This window comes from Physeter macrocephalus, chromosome 15 (genome assembly GCF_002837175.3).
Source record: "Physeter macrocephalus isolate SW-GA chromosome 15, ASM283717v5, whole genome shotgun sequence".
NCBI lineage: Eukaryota > Metazoa > Chordata > Mammalia > Artiodactyla > Physeteridae > Physeter > Physeter macrocephalus.
The window spans coordinates 73372010-73390560 of NC_041228.1; the positions used below are offsets into that span (position 1 = coordinate 73372010).

The 18551-nt window shown below is 48.7% G+C and overlaps 1 protein-coding gene across 11 annotated transcripts in view; it reads right to left on the reverse strand.

The window, feature by feature from the left end:
- The window catches only part of CHD7 (chromodomain helicase DNA binding protein 7), a 186926-nt gene that overhangs the window by 111539 nt on the left and 56836 nt on the right, over positions 1–18551 (reverse strand). For 8 of the 11 annotated variants that reach the window (XM_055091196.1, XM_055091195.1, XM_024127103.3 and 5 more), the window contains one exon: positions 8532–10398. The exons of 1 other annotated variant lie outside the window; for it this stretch is intronic. In XM_055091196.1, the coding sequence (XP_054947171.1) occupies positions 8532–10226 (1695 nt within the window). In that variant the 5' untranslated portion in view covers positions 10227–10398. Of the gene's footprint in view, positions 1–8408; positions 10399–12320; positions 12546–18551 lie in introns of those variants that run through there. 2 more of the 11 variants (XM_024127106.3, XM_055091197.1) reach the window with 2 other exon arrangements.

An 18551-nucleotide genomic window follows, 5' to 3' on the forward strand; every position in this document is an offset into this window, starting at 1 on the left:
AGCCGCTCCGCGGCATGTGGGATCTTCCCGGACCGGGGCACGAACCCGCGTCCCCTGCATCGGCAGGCGGACCCTCAACCACTGCGCCACCAGGGAAGCCCCTATGTTGACTTTTGACTTTTTAAAATGGTGCCAATTTCTTGGCCTTTTGCCAACTTCGTTTAAGTTCTCCACCAGTACCTTGACCCACTGCCATGGCCCAGCCCCTAGAAGGTCTGTGTTTTTTACACGAAGCGAAGAAAAACTGAAACCTCACTCGTGGTGACGCATCATCACCTACTAAGGTTTTGCAAGGCAAAAGCACAAGTAAAAGTTTGCTACTGACTTCCTTGGCTGATAAAGAGCTGTATTCAGTAACAAAGGAAGAATGAAGGCCATCTCCCCGTGGTTACTTAGAGATTATCTACAGACTGACAGCTGTAACTACAGAGAATGAAGACTAATATTAGATAGCAAGATTAAGATAAATTCTCCAAGTTAGGTCCAGCGATGCTTTTCCCTTAACTGTCCCCCTGAGCCTTTTCCCAGTTCTCCTCCCCCGGCCAATTATCGCTCTGCAGTGCCAGAGACTGCCTTTCTGAACCACTGATAAAACGAAGAAGAAAAAGCAGCAGAGAATAAACAGGTGAAAGGAAAAAGAGTGGAGGGGGCCGGCAGGGGCACGTGGCAGTGCATGTGTAAGAGTGAAAATGAAGGCTTTCTCCCTCATCCTTGGAGGACCAATCTCATAAAGAAACAAGCATCAGAGACAAAGGGGCAAAGAAAGGTTGAGCTGGGGGGTGGAGGGGGGCGGCGCGGGGAGTAAATAACTACTAAAAGTATCCAAAAACTAAAATCTTGAAAATGGCTGTAATCCACCTTTCTGAGAAAAATGTTATTTTTTTCCCCACAAGAAAATAGAAAGACAGCCTTCTTTGACATCTAAACAAATGAAATTTCACTTTGATAATCTATCTTTTCAGGAACTGATACTGATACTACACACACACACACACACACACACACACACACACACACACACCCCTCCAACAATACATGTATTGTTCGTATATTAAAAAATGCTACTAATTTCCCAACCTTACAATGAGGGTGCTAACACCTGTGCTGGAGCTTGACTGTTGTCATTAGACTAAACAATTTTAAATTTATTTATATGTGCATTAGTCTTGCTTACACTCTGACTCGTTTTCCAAAAGAATTGGAAGCAACGGCTACGGAAAGAGTGTAGCTCTGCACTGTCCAATATGGCAGCCACCAGCCACATGGGGCTACTGGCTTGCCTTATGCAGATACAAATGCAGATGGGCTCTGCCTGTAAGTACACACCAGATCTCAAACAGCTGTGTAAAATGTCTTTTTATTCTGATTATGTGTTGGAATATCCTGGATATATTTGATTAATTAAATATACGATACTAATGTGTAGTTTCTTTTTTTTGAATGTGGCTACTAGAAAATTTCAAATAACACATGTGCCTTGCATTCACTGCTCCCATTATATTTCAGTTGGACAGCACTGGTCTGCAACACAGTAGGCACACAAAGCAATGAGGGCCAGGTCATAACCTAAATAACAAAATTCCCTGTGCATCTCAGTGAAGGCCTTGACCTCCTCCCCACCTTCCATCACACCGCCAATCTCTGTCCTTAACACAGTGCACGGCACATAACAGGCACTCGATAAATGTTTCTTTAATGGAGCTGAGTGAAGGCAACCAAGTTACAAGATTAAAAAGCAGTATCTAAAAGTGGCTTCTTAAAAGTTAAGAAAACCCACTGGCTCCTTGGGACACCTAGCAGATGGTTAATATGCAGGCTTTGAAAGTAAATTTAAAAATGAACTTATTACCTACAACATTTTTTGACAGTCACAGGAAGCAATATACCCTTTTTCAAAATAAAAGCCACTAAGACGCAAGGCTAACATTTAGCATTCGGCTCATTTCATGCTTTCAGACTGCGGGGTGAAAGGACAGATGGAATAGACTGCTTTTCTTTGCTCTAAGTCTACACTTGGCATTTTCCATTTTAACCCACCGAAACGCTGCCCTCTGGATAAACCAGCTATGCTCGAGGGAAATGCAGGGCAGTGCTCAGTGAGCGGTGATAGGTACCAACAGAAGTGGTCAGAAGAGACACCTTCAGTCCTCGTGAAAAACAGGAGGCTCTGGGGGCGCCTCATGGACCAGGGAAGTCGAGAGCAATCGGGGAGGGACAAGCGGCCTTAACCCACGATGTCCTGAAGACCGGCACGTGGGAGAGCAGGGCTCCCCCTAACAGTGCTGCAGGGCAGCCGCTCCAGCCAGGTCTGACCACGGGTGCCTGTCCCTGCACGTGGGCACGCTCACCACGGCCCCTGGGAGCCACTTAGGTCCACACTGGGTTTTCTTCAGAGACGATCCTTTTCCCCATCTCCACCAGACGTCTTTAGGGGTGTGAAAGTAGAAGTCTGTCCGGAGTAGTATTCAGAGCTACATCTACTCTCGATTCAAAAGGCCCTTTTCCCTACTTCTGAGCACACTTTGCATAAATGAGGCATAAGATGTGTGCCTATGGTTTCCATAAAAACGTATTTAGTAGTTGCCAGTTACTCTGCTCGTGTCTGCAATTCCTTATTTACCCGGTGAACCGAGAGGATTTCTCTACTTGAGATTTACCAGGAAAAGGTTTTCCCAGAAAGGCTATTTTTTAACGATATTCATAACACATCACGGAAAGACAGAGGACTGGAAAAGCTGCACCACTGATTCTTCTGGATCGGTTTTACTTTCATCTCCAGGGGAAAATTAGGACACAGGAATTACTACCCATCGCCTCAATCTTAGTGGTCCTTCGAAAATGCTTTCTGCTTCTGTCCTGCTTCACCATGACTGCATTTCAGGGCCAAATTAATGAGAGGAGCACAAATACACCCAAAATACACTTAATCCAAGGACACAATATTGCAGATCCTAAAAATCCCACCAGGATCTGCCCGTTTGAGAGCGTAATCCATGAATCTACCTACACCTGTGTAGGCCTGAGCAGGATGAGTTACTCAGCGACTCAGAAATTCCCCTGTAACCTCGACGTCCCCAGTCCCCTTAGACAAGCTCTTCCAACAAAGCGACGAGCTGAGCGCTCCTTCCAGGCGGTCCTCGCGGGCGTCCGCCTGGCTCCGTTCTCTGCTCTCTTCCTGCTCCCGAGGATGGTGCCGGGTCCCTCCACGTCCTTGCAGTGCACCCGTGGACCCGGGGCCTGGCAGGAGCGTCTTGCAGAGGGGACCCCCCCAGGCCCCAGCCCCACATGCCAGTAACAGCGAGGGACACGCAGGGGCACAGGCGCACTCTCTTCGCCCTCATGGTTGCCAAGCCTTCAACTCTCTCCTCCTCCGCCTTGGCGCGTCCTCCTCTCAACTCAGCTGACACTTCACAGCTCAGCAGAGCCCCCGCCTGCCCCAGCACACCCTCCCAGGCTGGACCGGGCGCTGCCCCCAAGCGCGCGAGCTCACCTCCGTGCTGCGCCTTCCAGGGGCTGCCTGCGCCACCTCTGCCCCGAGCAGCCCTTCCTCTCTCCCAGGGAGCAGGGCGCGGAGCCTCAGTGTCTGCTCACTGCTCCCAGCAGCCAAGGGAAGGAAGTGCAACAACTCTGACCGTACTTAACACTGGGACGAGTGCTTGAGATTATTTCCTAAACTCTGCGACAAGCAACTGTAAACATCTGCCCGATGATAACGGATCATTTTTGAGCGCCCACCCCGTGTCTGACACCATGTTAAATTCTGAGAGACGTTACTGCTAATCTCTCTATGCCTCTAACCAGGAAGGTGTATCGGCCCTCATTTTGGAGAGAATGCAGCCAGGGCCCTGAGGTTAAGGAACCTGCCCGAGGTCGTGCGGTGAGAAATCAGCCGCCGGTTCTCCGGCTCAGGAACTGCAGGCTCCGAGACCTACGCTCCTGCCTCCACACCGCTGGTTCTCAGAGTGCGGGGCCTGCGAGGTCAGAACCGTTTTTCGTAAGGACCCTGAGATGTTCTCCGCCTCTCACTCTCCTTCTCTCCAGGAGTGCACGGGCTTGGCCAGAGGCTCCTGCAGACTGCACGCAGAAGCGGCTATTAGAATCCAATGTTTCGGAAAATGTAAAACAACGCCGTTAATGTTTTGTTGTCTTGGAAAACAGCTGCTTTTCAGTTAAAACTGTGATGTATGTTAATGCATAACGGTTTATTATTTTTACTGATTTTAAAAATGAGTAACAAATATTTCAAACTGTCCTCAGTTTAAATTTCTAAGACATCAGATACCAACACATAAAGTCCACATAAACAAAGGATCTTTGGAGTCACCAGTAATCTTTAGGAGCATAAAAGGGTCTGAGATGCAGAGAAAGACAAACACTGTATGACTCCACTTACGTGTGGGATCTAGAAAAGCAAAACAAGTGAACAAACATAACTAAACAGAAACAGGGTCACAGATACAGAGAACAAACAGTTGTCTGCTGGAGGGGAGGGGAAGAAAAATAGGTGAGGGAGGTTAAGAGGTACAAACTTTCAGTTGCAAGACAAATGAGTCATAGGTGTGAAATGTACAGTGTGGAGAATAGAGTCCACAATTATGTAATATTTTGTATGGTGACATATCGTAACTAGACTCACTGTGGTGACCAGTTTGAAAGGTACAGAAGTATCAAAGCACTGTGTTGTGTAACAGGAACTAACAGTGTTGTAGGTCAATTATACTTCAAATACAAACAAAAAATTCAAAGAAAAAGAGATGAGATCTGTGATTACCAGAGGCAGGGGCTGGCGGAGGGCGAACTGGAGGAAGGTGGTCAAAAGGTACAGACTTCCAGTTGTAAGATAAGTAAGTACCAGGGATGGAGTGTGCAGCAAAATAAGTATAACGAACACTGCTGTATGTTACATACAAAAGCTGTTAAGAGAGTAGATCCTAAGCGTTCTCATCACAAGAAATGTTTTTTTCTATGTCTTTCACTTTGTGCTTCGATGATGGGTGTTCACTAAAGTTACTGTGACAATCACTTCATGATATATGTAAATCAAATCATTGTGCTGTAGCCCTTATACACTTTATACAGGGCTGTAGGTCGACTAGATCTCAGTAAAACTGGAAGAAAAAATTAAAATATAAATAAATTATTTAACGATGGATGGATGAGTGGATAGATAGATAGAAAAACAGGTCTGAGAATGAAAAGGGAAACCACTATCCTAATCAGCTGTTGACATAGAACCTAGGTTTTCTCTTTCCCTGTAAATTTCTATCAAATCATCAGGCTAGTCTGGAGCTTCCATTAAAGACTGTGTCCAGAAAATGAACATATGGCCTGATGAACTCTGGCCTCAGTTCTAATATTTTCCTTTGCTGACTCTTTAATACAAAGTTAAACTTATCTTCAAAGATACTTTAACATGCGATAGAATTTAGAAAATATCTGTTCACTACCCATGAAACATCTAAAAAGCATAACTTCCATTTTTTTCAAAGTAAAAAACTCAAGATAAAAAAGTCAATAAGCCTCTCTGAATGTGATAATTCATCAAATTACATCAATAGTTCAACTTAATCTGGTAATTTCCCTGCTACACAGCATGGTTTCAGACCACCATCCGGTCATACACGAAACGCAAAATAATTTTCGTAGTTCTAAAGCAAAACAATAATAATAGTAATAGATTATTTGCTAGAGTAGAACTTGAGTCAGTCCCGGGGAGAGCGAGGTGTTTAGGCTTCTGTGACAGCATTTTGAAACCTACCTCATTATCCTCACCACATCCAGCAACACGGGCAAAAAGGCGGGTAATAGTTCCACAAGTCAAATTTAATGTGTCATAACTAAGGCTACATTTCATAATACGTAACCTGTTCCTTAAAAATAAAAGTAATTTTACGTTGTATTTAGTACATCTGAGATGACATGAATTATATAAAGTAAGGTCCGCATTGCAGGAGATGAGAAACTAAAACCTAGAGGAGAATTCACACTTAAGTATGCACCACAGGCTAGAGCTCACACTCACTTGACGTGAGTATATTACCCTAATTAATGTCAACACCTCTGGAGATGGGTACCATCTTTGCTGTTGTCCTGATGATGAATCTGAGGTTCAGAGAGTCAAGCCGCCTGAAGCCACCAAGCTAGGAAGCAGCAGACCTGCCATTCAAACACGTCGCTGATTTCAAAGTCTGTGCTCTTCTCCAGACGTCATCCCTCCCTAGTTTGATGTGCGGGACTGAGTGCCTCAAGAGCTGAAGCGGATGCAAAGGTGAGCAGAAAGAAGAAAGCAGATACCGTGCGGAATGTTTAAACCACGCAACTGAACTTATAGAATAAAGACACCTCAAGTGTACTGGTTCGCACCCCTTAAACCGTTGCAAGCGCGTCTATGCTGGCACACTCGGGAGGATGGAGCTGGGGGAAAAGGGAAATACACTTGGTGCCCCCAGCGCTCAGGGACCCAGGGCCCACCTACTCATATTCGTCCTCGGAAACACCCGTTGAGAAATCTGTGCTCTTAAAACTAAGAAACGCTGGAGGAGACCAACGATTCCCAGCCAGGGATGGGGTAACAGTCACAGGGGGTCTCCTTCAAACCGTGCCTGTCCTCCAGGGAGGAGAGAAGATGCTGGGACCAGGAGAAGTCTGAGGACCCCTGCTCTGGAAAGATCCCATGTTTGGTAAGAAACTGCCAAGGAGCAAGAAAAGAATCATCCCTGGAAACTAAGTCATGTTCACTTCTGCCCTAGGAGCCCTCCGGGTGGGCCGAGGCCCCAGCAGCTGGCAGACGCCCTTTCTCACCCCCTCCACGCTGTCCACGGTCTCCGGAGCCCCCACTCCCATCACTGCAGGCGAGGCTCCCCAGGAGGGAAGTGGCTCTCTCCCGGGCAGCGCAGGCCCGGTGGCTGAGTGAGGCCCACGTGGTCCCCGCTGACCTCGGGGCTCCTCCCGAGAGTCTCCAAGTGTGCCGGACCTGTGAGGGCAGCCTTCCCGAAACCCCAACGAGTCCTGTGTCCTGAGGTCGCCAGGAGACCTTCCTGGCCTCCACTTCCCCAGTCCCACCAAGGCTGAAGCTTCTGAGTCTCCAGTCTAAACGCCTCTCCACCCGGGATGCCCCAGAGGGCTCTGTTTCCTGACCCGACCCTTTTACTTGCACGTAGCTTCATTCCCTTCTGTTCCCATTCCCCAATCCCTGGCCCCTGGGCCAAACTGTCCTCGCAGGCCTGGACCACAGGCTCACAATTCACGTTCTGGTTCCCCGGCTATCCCCGCGCACTGCCTAGTTTGATATCACCGGCTCCCCAGTGAAGTCCAAATCCTTTACGACAGAAGATCAGACCTCTACCACCTGGCCCTGCCCTGCAGCAAATTCAGCGGCCCGTGCCCCCTCTGAGGAACCATCCCCCAACCTGAAATGCCGTCCTCGGTTCCCATCCCTGGCTACGTCCCTAGCCAAATTCCAAGCACCACAGGTGCTGCCTCTCTCTCTGAACACTTGCCACATAACCATGCATGGTCTTTCACTACACTTTACACTTTCACGTATTGGTCATGTTTCCCCAAATTGATTACAGGTTCATTAAGAACAAGCATTGTGCCTTACAGCTCTAAAGATCACACCGTGCCATCCATGTTCAGACTTGCAATCGTAGTGGAAGATCAATGCATATTTCTGAATAGCACTCTGAATAATCTAGACATGCAGACATTATTTTTCCTAGAGCTAGAGCACAAACGCCAACATTTATAATGGAAAGATGTGTATGGGAGTACTAGAGCTTAAAACCTAAATCTGTCTGCTTATAAATCCTGTAGGATAAAATCCCAGCATACGAAAAGGAAGACTTCTGCTTTTAGTACTAGGTATCCAAATCTCTTCGAGACCGCTCTGTGTGGCTTATCATTTAATGTGATTTTCTACAGTGGGCAAGTTGACACTAACATTCAACAACTGGTCCAATAAGTATTACAGAAGAACATATTTTGTAGCTTCCCAAGGGAAAAATCCTAACAATTTTCTAAAAGAGGTGGGAGGGACCATCACAAAAATATAAAACGTTGCTGGAAACCAAGGCTCGGTGTATTTCTACATCAGAGAGAGGGAAAGAGAGAGGGGGAGGGAGAGAGCGAGCACAGCATAGAAGAATAAAGGGAAGGAAAAAACCGTTTAGATCCAAGGTCCGTCTCACCGCTGGCAGTGAGAACAGAGCTCCTTGCAGGCAGGACCCACGCTTAGTTTTCTACGCACCCTCAGCTCCAGCACAACCCCTGGGACGGGAGGAGTCACGACTTTTTGAAAAAGTGAATAAATGCACAAGCCAACAGTGAGAGAGTAAAAAAAAAAAAAAAAAAAATTTAAAAAGAGAGAGAGAGTAACAGAAAACAAGTGAGAGGCTGGAGCAGCTTACACGGCAGAACTCAAGGACCTCGGGACGAAGCAGTGTCTGGCGAGGCTGAGAGGGAGCCCCGCGCGGCCGGCTCCGCGCGCCTGCGCCCCACGCGGCAGGGCGGGCAGGGCCACGCCCCCTTACCTGCGGCACAGGCACTTTCTGCGGGGCGCTCTGGGGCGAGGGGTGGAGCTGTGCCCAAGGCTGGTGGTGCGAGGGCGGGGGCGAAGCCTGGTGGTGCAGGCCCGGGTGGGGCTGCAGCGGAGGGCAGCTTGGCAACTGCTGGAAGGCCGGCGGCTGCCCGGGGTGCTGCTGGCCAGGGAGCAGCCGGTCCTGGATCGCCTGCGGGTCTGTGAGGCCGACGCCGGGACAACCGTTGGCTCTCAGGTGCCCGGCCAGCTCCCTCGGCGCCGGGGACATGCCCATAAACGGACGGGACGGTTGCATGTTCCTGGGGCCCATGTTCCTCTGTCCGATCCCCATGGCGCCAGGGGGCTGGTGAGACGGCTGCGGGTGAGGCATATTTGGGTAACTGCCGACTTCCATCGGGATCCCGGCACTTCCGGGCCGGACTTGCGGAGGAGGGGTGCCCGCCGGGTTACTCATTGCTTTCATGGGTGACATGGGAGGCGGAGAGGCGTAAGTTCCCTGAGGCTGCGAAGGGTGCATAGTTTGCGTGTTCATTTGGTTAAGGGAGCCGCTGGGGTGGAGAGGCTGCTGGTGCATGAGTCCTTGGCCACTGTTCGACGGGAATCCTACAGCGTTGGGGTACCTTGGGACGGACTGGTTCATTGGAGTATTATTTGTAAGGCCTAGGTTCTGATTCATCCCTGTATTGTTAACTAATCCCTGATTTAGGTTACTGTAAGGATAGCGAGAATACTGCCCTGAGTTGTTTATAGTAGGTGAGGGGACGGTCTGGCTCCGAGAACTAAAGGTAAGGGTCTGCGGCCTCACAGCCCCTTGCGGGGGAGGGTTGGGGGAGAACCGGGGGCTGTGGGCGACGGGCTCCCCGTGGAGAGCGGCGGGGGGGTGGTGGTGGAAGGGCTGCACCGCGTGGCGCAGGCTCGGCGCCACCCCGGGGCTCTGCGGGGGCACGTGCGACAGGTGGCCGGGGCCGGCGATGAAGGGGCTTCCCTGCCCGAGGCCCTCCTGCCCCGGGGGAAACTGGCCCATCCTCGGCTGCGGCTGCCCGTGCTGCTGCATGGAGAAGTCCCCGCGCGCCAGGTAGCCGCCCAGCTGCTGCAGGTGCGGGGGGTGACCCTGCGCGGGGGGCCCCGACGGGGCCGCCTGGGGCTGCGGCGGTGGCGGCTGGTAGGGGGCTCGGATCTGGTCCGGCACCTGCACGGCCCGGGGAGCCCACATGGAGCCGCCGTCCACGAAAGACTGACCCCCGTGCCTCTCGTTCGGCAGGCCGGGGTAGACACCCATCTGGCCGCCGCCGCCCCCGCCGCCGCCGCCGCCCCCGCCGCTGCTGCCGCCGCCGCCGGCCCCGTGGGGGACCTGGGGGACGGGCGGGGTGTGGTACTGCGAGTGGGGAGACGCCAGTCCGTTCCCAGGGGCATTGCTCATCATTCTGTTCGGCTGGTCCATCAGATGCATCTTTTGCTGCTCGTACTGATTATAGTGATCGAAGTGGGTCAACTTGGTTTGATTCTGATTCGCGTTGGGATGGTGGAGGGCAGGCTGCAAGGAGGCAAAGCCTTGGTCTATCGGCATCTGCTGACCCATGGGATTCACGGGATTTTCGGGGTAACCACATTCTCCCAGGCTTTCGAGGCCTTCGCTGAAAATATTCCCATCCTCGCCGAAAAGACTCATCATTCCTGGATCCGCCATCTTCTCCCAACACACGGCTCCTCCAGACCAGAGCTCAGGAGCTTGTCTGTGCTTCACTTCACTGAGGGTTTGTCCTCAGAGCCTATAATCCTTGACTAATCTTCTTCATGTCACTCCATATTTCTTTAATTCTCTTGGACCCTGCAGTGTCAGGCAAATCTGGATAGAGGTCCTAGAAGGGGAGCGGGAGGTGGGGAGGAGGGAGGAAGAAAACAAAGAATTAGGAACAAATGATAAAAACTGCCGGCATTGTACGCATTTGAATTTGGTCTCCATCGACAATACTGATCTAGCCCCCTCACTGAGCTGTATTTTATAAATCTAGTTCACTTTAAGAGAAACTCATTAGCTTCTACCAGAAGCATTATTATGATCGGTTACTCAGAAAGCAAGCAAAACACTAACCTTAACCTTAAATTAATCCATTCACTCCACTTCCTCACGTTCCATTCTTGGATGGAACAGAACAAAAGAACACAACATGAAGCGGCAGCAGCTGCCACAGCAGGCCAGCAGATGCATGAATGTCGCCAAGCAGCCCATCTGCTGCACGAAAGCCCTGGAAATGCTCTGGTTACCAACAGCCCGCCCTTAACCTTATTCCCCTGAGCGGTGTAATCAGATGAGCAGCCACAGCACCGAGGGCTGTGAAAAGCTCAACTTAGTTAAATTGACTAGAGGATTATACAAATACCAAAATCAGTCATTTCGTACAAATTGGATATTTACGGCCCACATACAACCAACTACAGGACGGCAACAGAGGCGTCGAAGGAGAAAGCGGCGGAGGCAAGGATGCTGGCAGGCACGCTGGCGAGCGGAGCGGTAACTCATCATTTCCTTACGTCCGTCTGATGGCAGGAACATGCCAGGCTTTCCTTCTCCAGCAACACATGCCCGCCCCCCCGCCCCCCTGCCAGAGGAAGTCCCATCACGGGTCCCTCATCCACCCGAGGGCGCCGGGCTCTGGGGACGGACCAGGAGCCATGCGACCCCTCGGACAAACTCTAGCTGGATGGACAGTTTCTAGACGATGACCATTCTCATCAGCAGAGACAGAAACCTTTCCCCCAAACTGGTCAAAACTGAAACTTTTAACACAATGAAGTTCAAAATGTCCACGCAGCCCTCACCCTCGCCTTGACCTCTTCTGGGACAAGGCAGGCCGGAGCAGGTAGGCGGAAAGGTGGGCAGGCCTGCCCGTAAGCATCCCGTTCACAGCGCACAGTGTAGACTAACTACTGCTCTGCGCTTTATGCGAACAGTTGCTAACGGATTCTGTGTCAGATGAAAATAACCAACTTAAAGAATGTTTCCACAATCAAAACAGGAAAGTGTTTTCGCTGAATGCTAATTAAATCAACGACCTAATAAAGAACTAATTCACATAGGAAAAATGTCCGAAATCTTAAACATCTCTGGAATTTAGCTCATTTTTTTTCCTCTCTCATAAGCACACGAAGCATTGTGTGATACTGCCCAACTTGAAAATAAACCAGTATCTTGTTGAAGAATTCCAAAAGGGATATTACAAACAGGGCCCCCATAAATCCCACTGACACACGTCCACGGGAATGGGGACCGGCGGGGTAGGAGTGGGGTGGAGGCAGCCAGCCCCGCGAAGAACCCACGCCCCCAGCAAGGGGAGGACTTCGCGTACGGGGAGGGGAAATGTATGTAAACCACATTCCTGCCCGCGGTCAGAACCACAGACAGCACACCTGAGCGGGTCTCCAGGTCGGCTGTGCTCAGGCGACAGCTGTCAGCCCGAGCCAAAGGTCTCCTCTCCTCACTCTGCCGCTAACTGCCGTGAATTTTCTGATCTACTTTCTCCAGAAACAGAGGTCAGGCGGGTGGAAGTAAGGTGAGCATGACAGCCATTCTATTTACAGACATGCTGCTTTAAAACCCAAACCGAAGAGAGGTCGAAATCTCCAGTGCCAAATGAAACAAATATTTATAAATTGAATTTACTCCTAAAAAGCCTACACGGTCAGTCTTCATTTATTCAAGGCTCATTCTAGCTTTCCAGGAAATAAATACGGGAATGGACTTGATAAGAACTTAAACCAGCCCTGCAGACCAACCACTTACCAAAACCACCTTGCAAATTCGCTGAAGGAAGGTAACGTCTAGTTGCCTGTCCTGGGTGGCCTTTATAGGATAATGGTGGCTTCATCCTCCAGGGCCCTGCAGGTGTCACGGGAGGAACTGCTACGGGCTGGATGTGTTCCCAGCCAGCTCCAGAGGGAAAGGAGCCCACAGGGAGGAGACGGCCCGGTCCACTGCCTGGAGGGGCAGCATGGAGCTGGCACTCACTTTATAAGGCTGAGTAGAAAGGGAAAAAGAACTTGACTACAGGCCCAGGGGAGGGACAAAAGAGAACACTCACTGCGAGTAATCCTACCCGACACTTGGGTCTCCAGTTCCCGGCTCCTTCCACCAAGAGGCCATTTCCCAGCAGCAGGAAAAATGGCAGCGTTACCTGGTACAGTAAACGTGTCACCCACCACAGCTGCGGCCACGGTCACGGGAAGTCCGGGCAGAGAAGTCCAAAAACTATGGCTTTAGTGGGTCGCCAGTCACCACTTACGCTTGCTGGGGCGGCCATCACCGCCTTCCTGCCCCTTTTCTGACCTCAAGACTCTGGCTGGCGACTATGCTAGGAATCCATCTGGTAGCTGGATTTCATATTTCTGATCTGAGCTAATCTAATTAATTTATTTTTGTCTTTTTTAATTTGATCAAGACCATTTGAATGCCCACTTTCCCAAGTCACAGCTGCAACATTTAATTTCGTTCCTATCAAAGATATTCATTTAAAATTCCTTTTTGGAGTTTGCCCCTGGTCTACATTCACTCTCTACATTTTCTGTGTCTAAATCAGCCTGTCCAATGAGCCATCAAATCAAAGCCATATTTGTCTAAAATTTTCTAGTAGCCACGTTTAAAAAGTAGCCCCCAAAAGAGTGAAATTAATTTTAATCATTTTTATTTAACCAATAAAACCAAATTTATTGGTTAAATTTTATTTAACCAAATAAAACCAATTTATTTATTGGTTTTATTTATTTACATAAAACCAATATATGCAAGTAATTACATATTACTTCAACATGTAATCGACAGATGAGACAGTTTACATTTTTTAGTACTGAGTCTTTGAAACCCAGTAGTTCACACTTACAGTGTACCGATTCCTACTGGCCACATTTCAAGTCAAAAAGGCGCACGCGGGTGCAATGGCTATTGTACTGGGCGGCACGGGACAGGTTATTAAAAAGGAGAGACAGAAATGCAAGTAATCAGTGTCACCAAATAATTCTCATCATTATCGCTTGGGAAACATTCAAGTTGTATTTACATCTGATTTGGCTCTAAATGAAAACCAAGTTAAATCTCAAACAGCATTTATGTATTCAAAATATATTTACTGAGCCTCTACTATGAGCCAGGCACTGATCACAGCTGCCAGAGATATATCGGTGAAGCAAAACAAAGTTCCCTTTTTCCCTCATGGAGGTTACAGTCATCTGTAAATGATGAAACTTTTAATTAAAAGTTAAGATTCATGGGTTATGGTATAAAAATTTACGATACCATTTTACAAACTATTTCCTGGTAATTCATGATGACAAGCGCTCTGTGTGTGACATTATATACTAAACAGTATAGACACCTATAACGAGGACATAATACATGCTTCCGCTCAGCACCCTACTGGCAAGTCTCTTCTGAGTTCAGAAGGTGCTTGGGGGTGTGTCCAGGGGTAAAGAGAGGCACCATGAGACACCCCAGCTCACAGCATCGGAGACACCGTGGAGACTCACTGTGAAACCAATGATGAAAATTTAGAGCTGGCCAACACTTCGGAGACCTCCTAATCCAAGCCCCTCTTCATTGTACAGATGAAGAAACCCTTTTATATACTGAGAGCAGTAAACGTCTCCAACAAAATATTTTAATGACGAACAACTCCCAGAGACGAAGGAGAAATGTATAGATGAAACGGCAACTCACCAGTGAAGCCTAGACGGGGTCCCATGAAAGGCCTACACGGGGTCCTATTTATTCAGAGATAAGTCACTAGAACAACTGCTGAAACCACCAAACAGAAGAGAGTTTCCTTTTAAGAAAATTTTTACTTATACTATCGATAACTGTAAGGAAGCAAGCACATATCAGCACCATACTGAGGCTACTGGTTAATATCTTGGGAAATAAGCAGGATGCAAAGTAGCCCCAAAAAGTAAACAGCACCCAGAAAATTGGGGACAAAAGCAGGGGGTGTACAACAAACCAAGGTGAAAGAAATAAGTTGTGCAAAAATACATATTAAGATTTTGAAGTGAGGTTCTGACTTCCCAAAGGTTACATAAACAATGCTTAACTACTGTGCTCTGCTTAAAGTAGGACGGCATTTGTGTAGCCCAGTTTTAATTTGGTATCACAGTGACCTGAAAAGCTAGAAAGGAGATGGGTGAACACAGGACACCTTTCATTTCGTGGGCAAAATACTTCCTACAGCTCAAGCACTTTGTATTCGGTTGTGGACGTAGAATGCCGTCCAGGTGCTGTCCGTTTTTTCATAAGTATCCAACACATGGGACAAGTAAAAGGGAGCTGCCCTGGAGACGCCAAGCCCACCTTAGTGTTCCGTAGCTCGATCTGCATTGTTCTCTTTACTTGTCTCTCCTCCACCTCCCAAGAGCCTAAGGTCTGTGACATTACTTGATGAGGGTTCTCGGGACCGGGTGGAGCCTGTGCCAGCATTTCCAAGGGAGTGTGGAGCAGCGGAAAAGCACACCTCCCACCCTCAGCGCAGCCCGTGAGATGCCGCTAGACCCTCAAGGCTACAAGTCACATCGCAAGCGGGAAGGACCCACGGCTGAGAGGGGAACGGACAGAAGAGAAAGGGCTCCGCATGGCTGGGCTTCTCCTCACCCTGAGAGTCCTTCCAGCTCGATCACGAGGCCTATAGACGGTACTCCCCACGCATGGCCCCTAGCAGCCGCCGAAGGGGGCGGGGTGGGGGGGGGTCTGCCCAGGCATTGATCCCACGGACAGCGTCCCAGAGAGAGAGGCAGGAAGCGCCTCCAAGTTACCAGCATCAGTTCATCACCAGTCAGTTCCAGGTTCGCCACATGGACCAAATGATGCCCCTCCCGGCTCCCCCCAGACCGGGCTAGACCACTTTTCTTCCTCGCTCACGTGGCCGGGCTGTGGCTGTGCTGTCCCACACGGCAGCCTCTGGCCACGTGCTGCTGTTTAAATTAATTAATTAAAACTAAGATTTTAACTTCGGTTGCTCCGTCGATCAAGCTGCATTTCAAGTGCTCAACGCGCCCGTGTAGCTGGTGGCTGTGGTGCACGCGTGGACAGTGCACCCGTGGAACCCTTCCATCGGGCGGAAAATGCTATGGACAGCACTGCTACAGGTTTCTTCCTAGAGGTAACATTCTTAGGTGAAGACCACATTAAATAGTAGCCATTCTCTTTGATGGAAAATCTTTTCTCCTGCTCAGGGATTAGCGTTCTCTCAAAGGTCCATACCTACCCCTTGTGATGAAATTTATAGTATTCTTTCCATACATCATATTTTATGTTAATTCACCATATTTTCAACCTATAAAATTTCTCCTGTCTGTAATGTCTCCCAGCATATATTTCTATTTCTTTTTGTTTCATTTTGTTTTGTTTTTGGGGATCAAGGCATTTTATTGAGGGGCTTCGGGGGAGGGTCGAAAGGCTGGGAGGACAGTGAGATTCGACGTCCTTCTCCCGGCCGGGAGCTCCCCAGCTTCACAGTTGCTGAAAAGGCTCTGCTTCTTAATGAATGACTTTTATTATGTTAGGAATGATTCTCAACTACACGAAATTCAGACACTTAGGAATAATTAATTTCAAAATCCTTTTCACTTATAGTTGCCATATTACCATTGCTCTTTAATGAAGTATTTGCAAGCTTAATTTTAACAACAAAAAAATCTACACAGCAATAGTGAGGCCGTTACTTTCTTTAGTGGCTTTGTGCATTATTTTCGTTCTCTGTTTTACTGGAAGAAAAGGATGCAGGAAGAACAAAAAAGGATGTGAAGTCCTTCAGAAGGTCTATGCTAGTCCCAAGCACCACGTGAAAAATAAAACCAACAAAAGGAAATGAGAATTGCATTTACAGTTAGCTTCCATTTATATCACTAGGTAGCCTCCAATTTTGCTGATGTTAGTTGAAGAGACGTATCTTCCGTTGTGGTAAGCAGCTCCACCCAGCCCAATGATGGAAAACCACCCTCAATCCTTCTCCGCATTCATTCACTTAAAAAATATTTAATGAGGGCCAACTCTGCATAAAGCATTTAATAGACACTGGGTATACAGAGTTGAACGAACAGATGTGGCCCCTGTTCCATGCAGCTTGCTGTTCTAATAAAGCCGTGAGGATATATCCTGCACATTCAGTCCACTGACCAACCTGTGGATTCTCCTCCCAAGTATCTCACAAGCCTTCCTCCTCCTCCAGTTCATAGTCTCTGATGTAATCAGGCGTCATGGTTTCGGGAAGGACAGAACTTTATAGGCTGACTGGTTCTCCTGAATCCGGTCTCAACAGGCTCGCACAGCTGACTGAATGATCTTGTGAGAGACAAAATGTGTCCTCCTCTCTCCACCCTGATTAAAATCCGTAAAGCAGTTCCCTAGCTCCCAGGATGGAGCCCCAAAGCTCCAGCAGGTCGCAAGGCACTTTGCATTCAGAGGCCCGCCAGCCTCTCCGTTCTCCACGCCCCAGTTCCCTTCCCTCTGCTCCTGAACCCTTCACCAGCACCCAGGCTGGGTCCGTCAAAGCGCTGGAAGTTTCCTGCGCAACATCCACTCACCTCCACACCTGCCCCCTCACCCGCACGCCGTGCTGTGCTGTGCGGTCTGACCTCCCACTCGTGGGCTCGGTTCCTTTGTTACCACTCATCCCGGGAAGCAGCCTGACGCCCAGCCCTCCCCCTGCCCAGGCTGGTTTTGAAGCCCTCCCTGGTATTCCCACCACACTGGGGACAGGAGCTACACAAGCACCAGGCACACCTTGTTCTTGTTTCTTTCCCTGCCTCCCTCCCTGCAGACGGCAGGCTCGCCATTTGAAGGAGGATCCTGGAAGCACTGGCACCCCCACCACCACCCGGAGCTGGTGAGAGATGCAGAGTCCTGGGCCCAACCCCACCTCCCGCCCCGGAGTCTGCATGTTATTAACAAGGTGCCCCGGAGATGCCCGCGCAGGTGGAAGTGTAGCAAGTCCTCCTCAAAGACTCTGAGCTCCTCCTGAGCTACAGCTGGGACTCTCCCCAATTAACGGGAAAAGGAATAATCAACAACAGGTCCCAAAGAATTACAAAGCAAGTAAAACCAAGGTATGTCCTCTTACATTCCAGGAAAGGGAGTCTTGGCATTCGTGACCCACAAAGAAACAATACTGACCTCATCCAAAGAATGAGGAACAACCCTTAGTGACCCAAAGAGAGGACATCTGAAAGTAGTTTAATTTCAAAGATACATCTGTCCCTCTGCTTGACAATCATTTTTGCAAGGCAAAAAAAAATGCAGTTAATATTAATATCTAATGCTATGTTACCTAACACCCTATTTCACAGGTCTCTTGCAGAAATACTTCAGTTATTTCTACACAACTTTGAGGAGTCTGGATACTCTGAGCTGTCTTTCAGATAAAGATGGGTTTTTTTCTTACGTAAGAGTCCTGGGGCTAATGTGTTTTCTTTCAAGGCAACTAATGAAATGGGACTCAGCTAACAGTTTATACTAAGCGCACTGCCTCCGCACTTTTTTTTTTCCCTAAATTGGTCAAAAGGCGTATACTGTCCTATACATAAGTTGTGCCGCTAAAGCACCAGGATCAATGTCCTTCAGAGAACAACCTTTACACCCTGCAATTCAACACTGAAATATCACTCCTTGAAATTAACTCCTTCTAAGACTAAGCCCAGTGAGAAGACAGCTGAGCTGCTCATCCCACTACAGACATCAGGAGAAGAGATCCAGGGCAATCTTCCTTCCACACGCAGCTCAGCGTGGCCCAGCAGGAGACCAGTACACATTCCAGGAACACTTAAAATAAGCAACAGTATATGGCAGAAGAGGATGAGGACAGTCATCTACATTCAGAGCCACACATACCATATCCATGTAAGTAAACATCTATGTAAAATATGTGGCTCTCTCCCTTATCTTTTTAATGCTACCCTAACTAATTTTATTGTAGGTGAAAGGGAAAGCAAATGAAGATAGGTCCAGAAATAAGAAAATGGAAATTCTGTGTGTAAT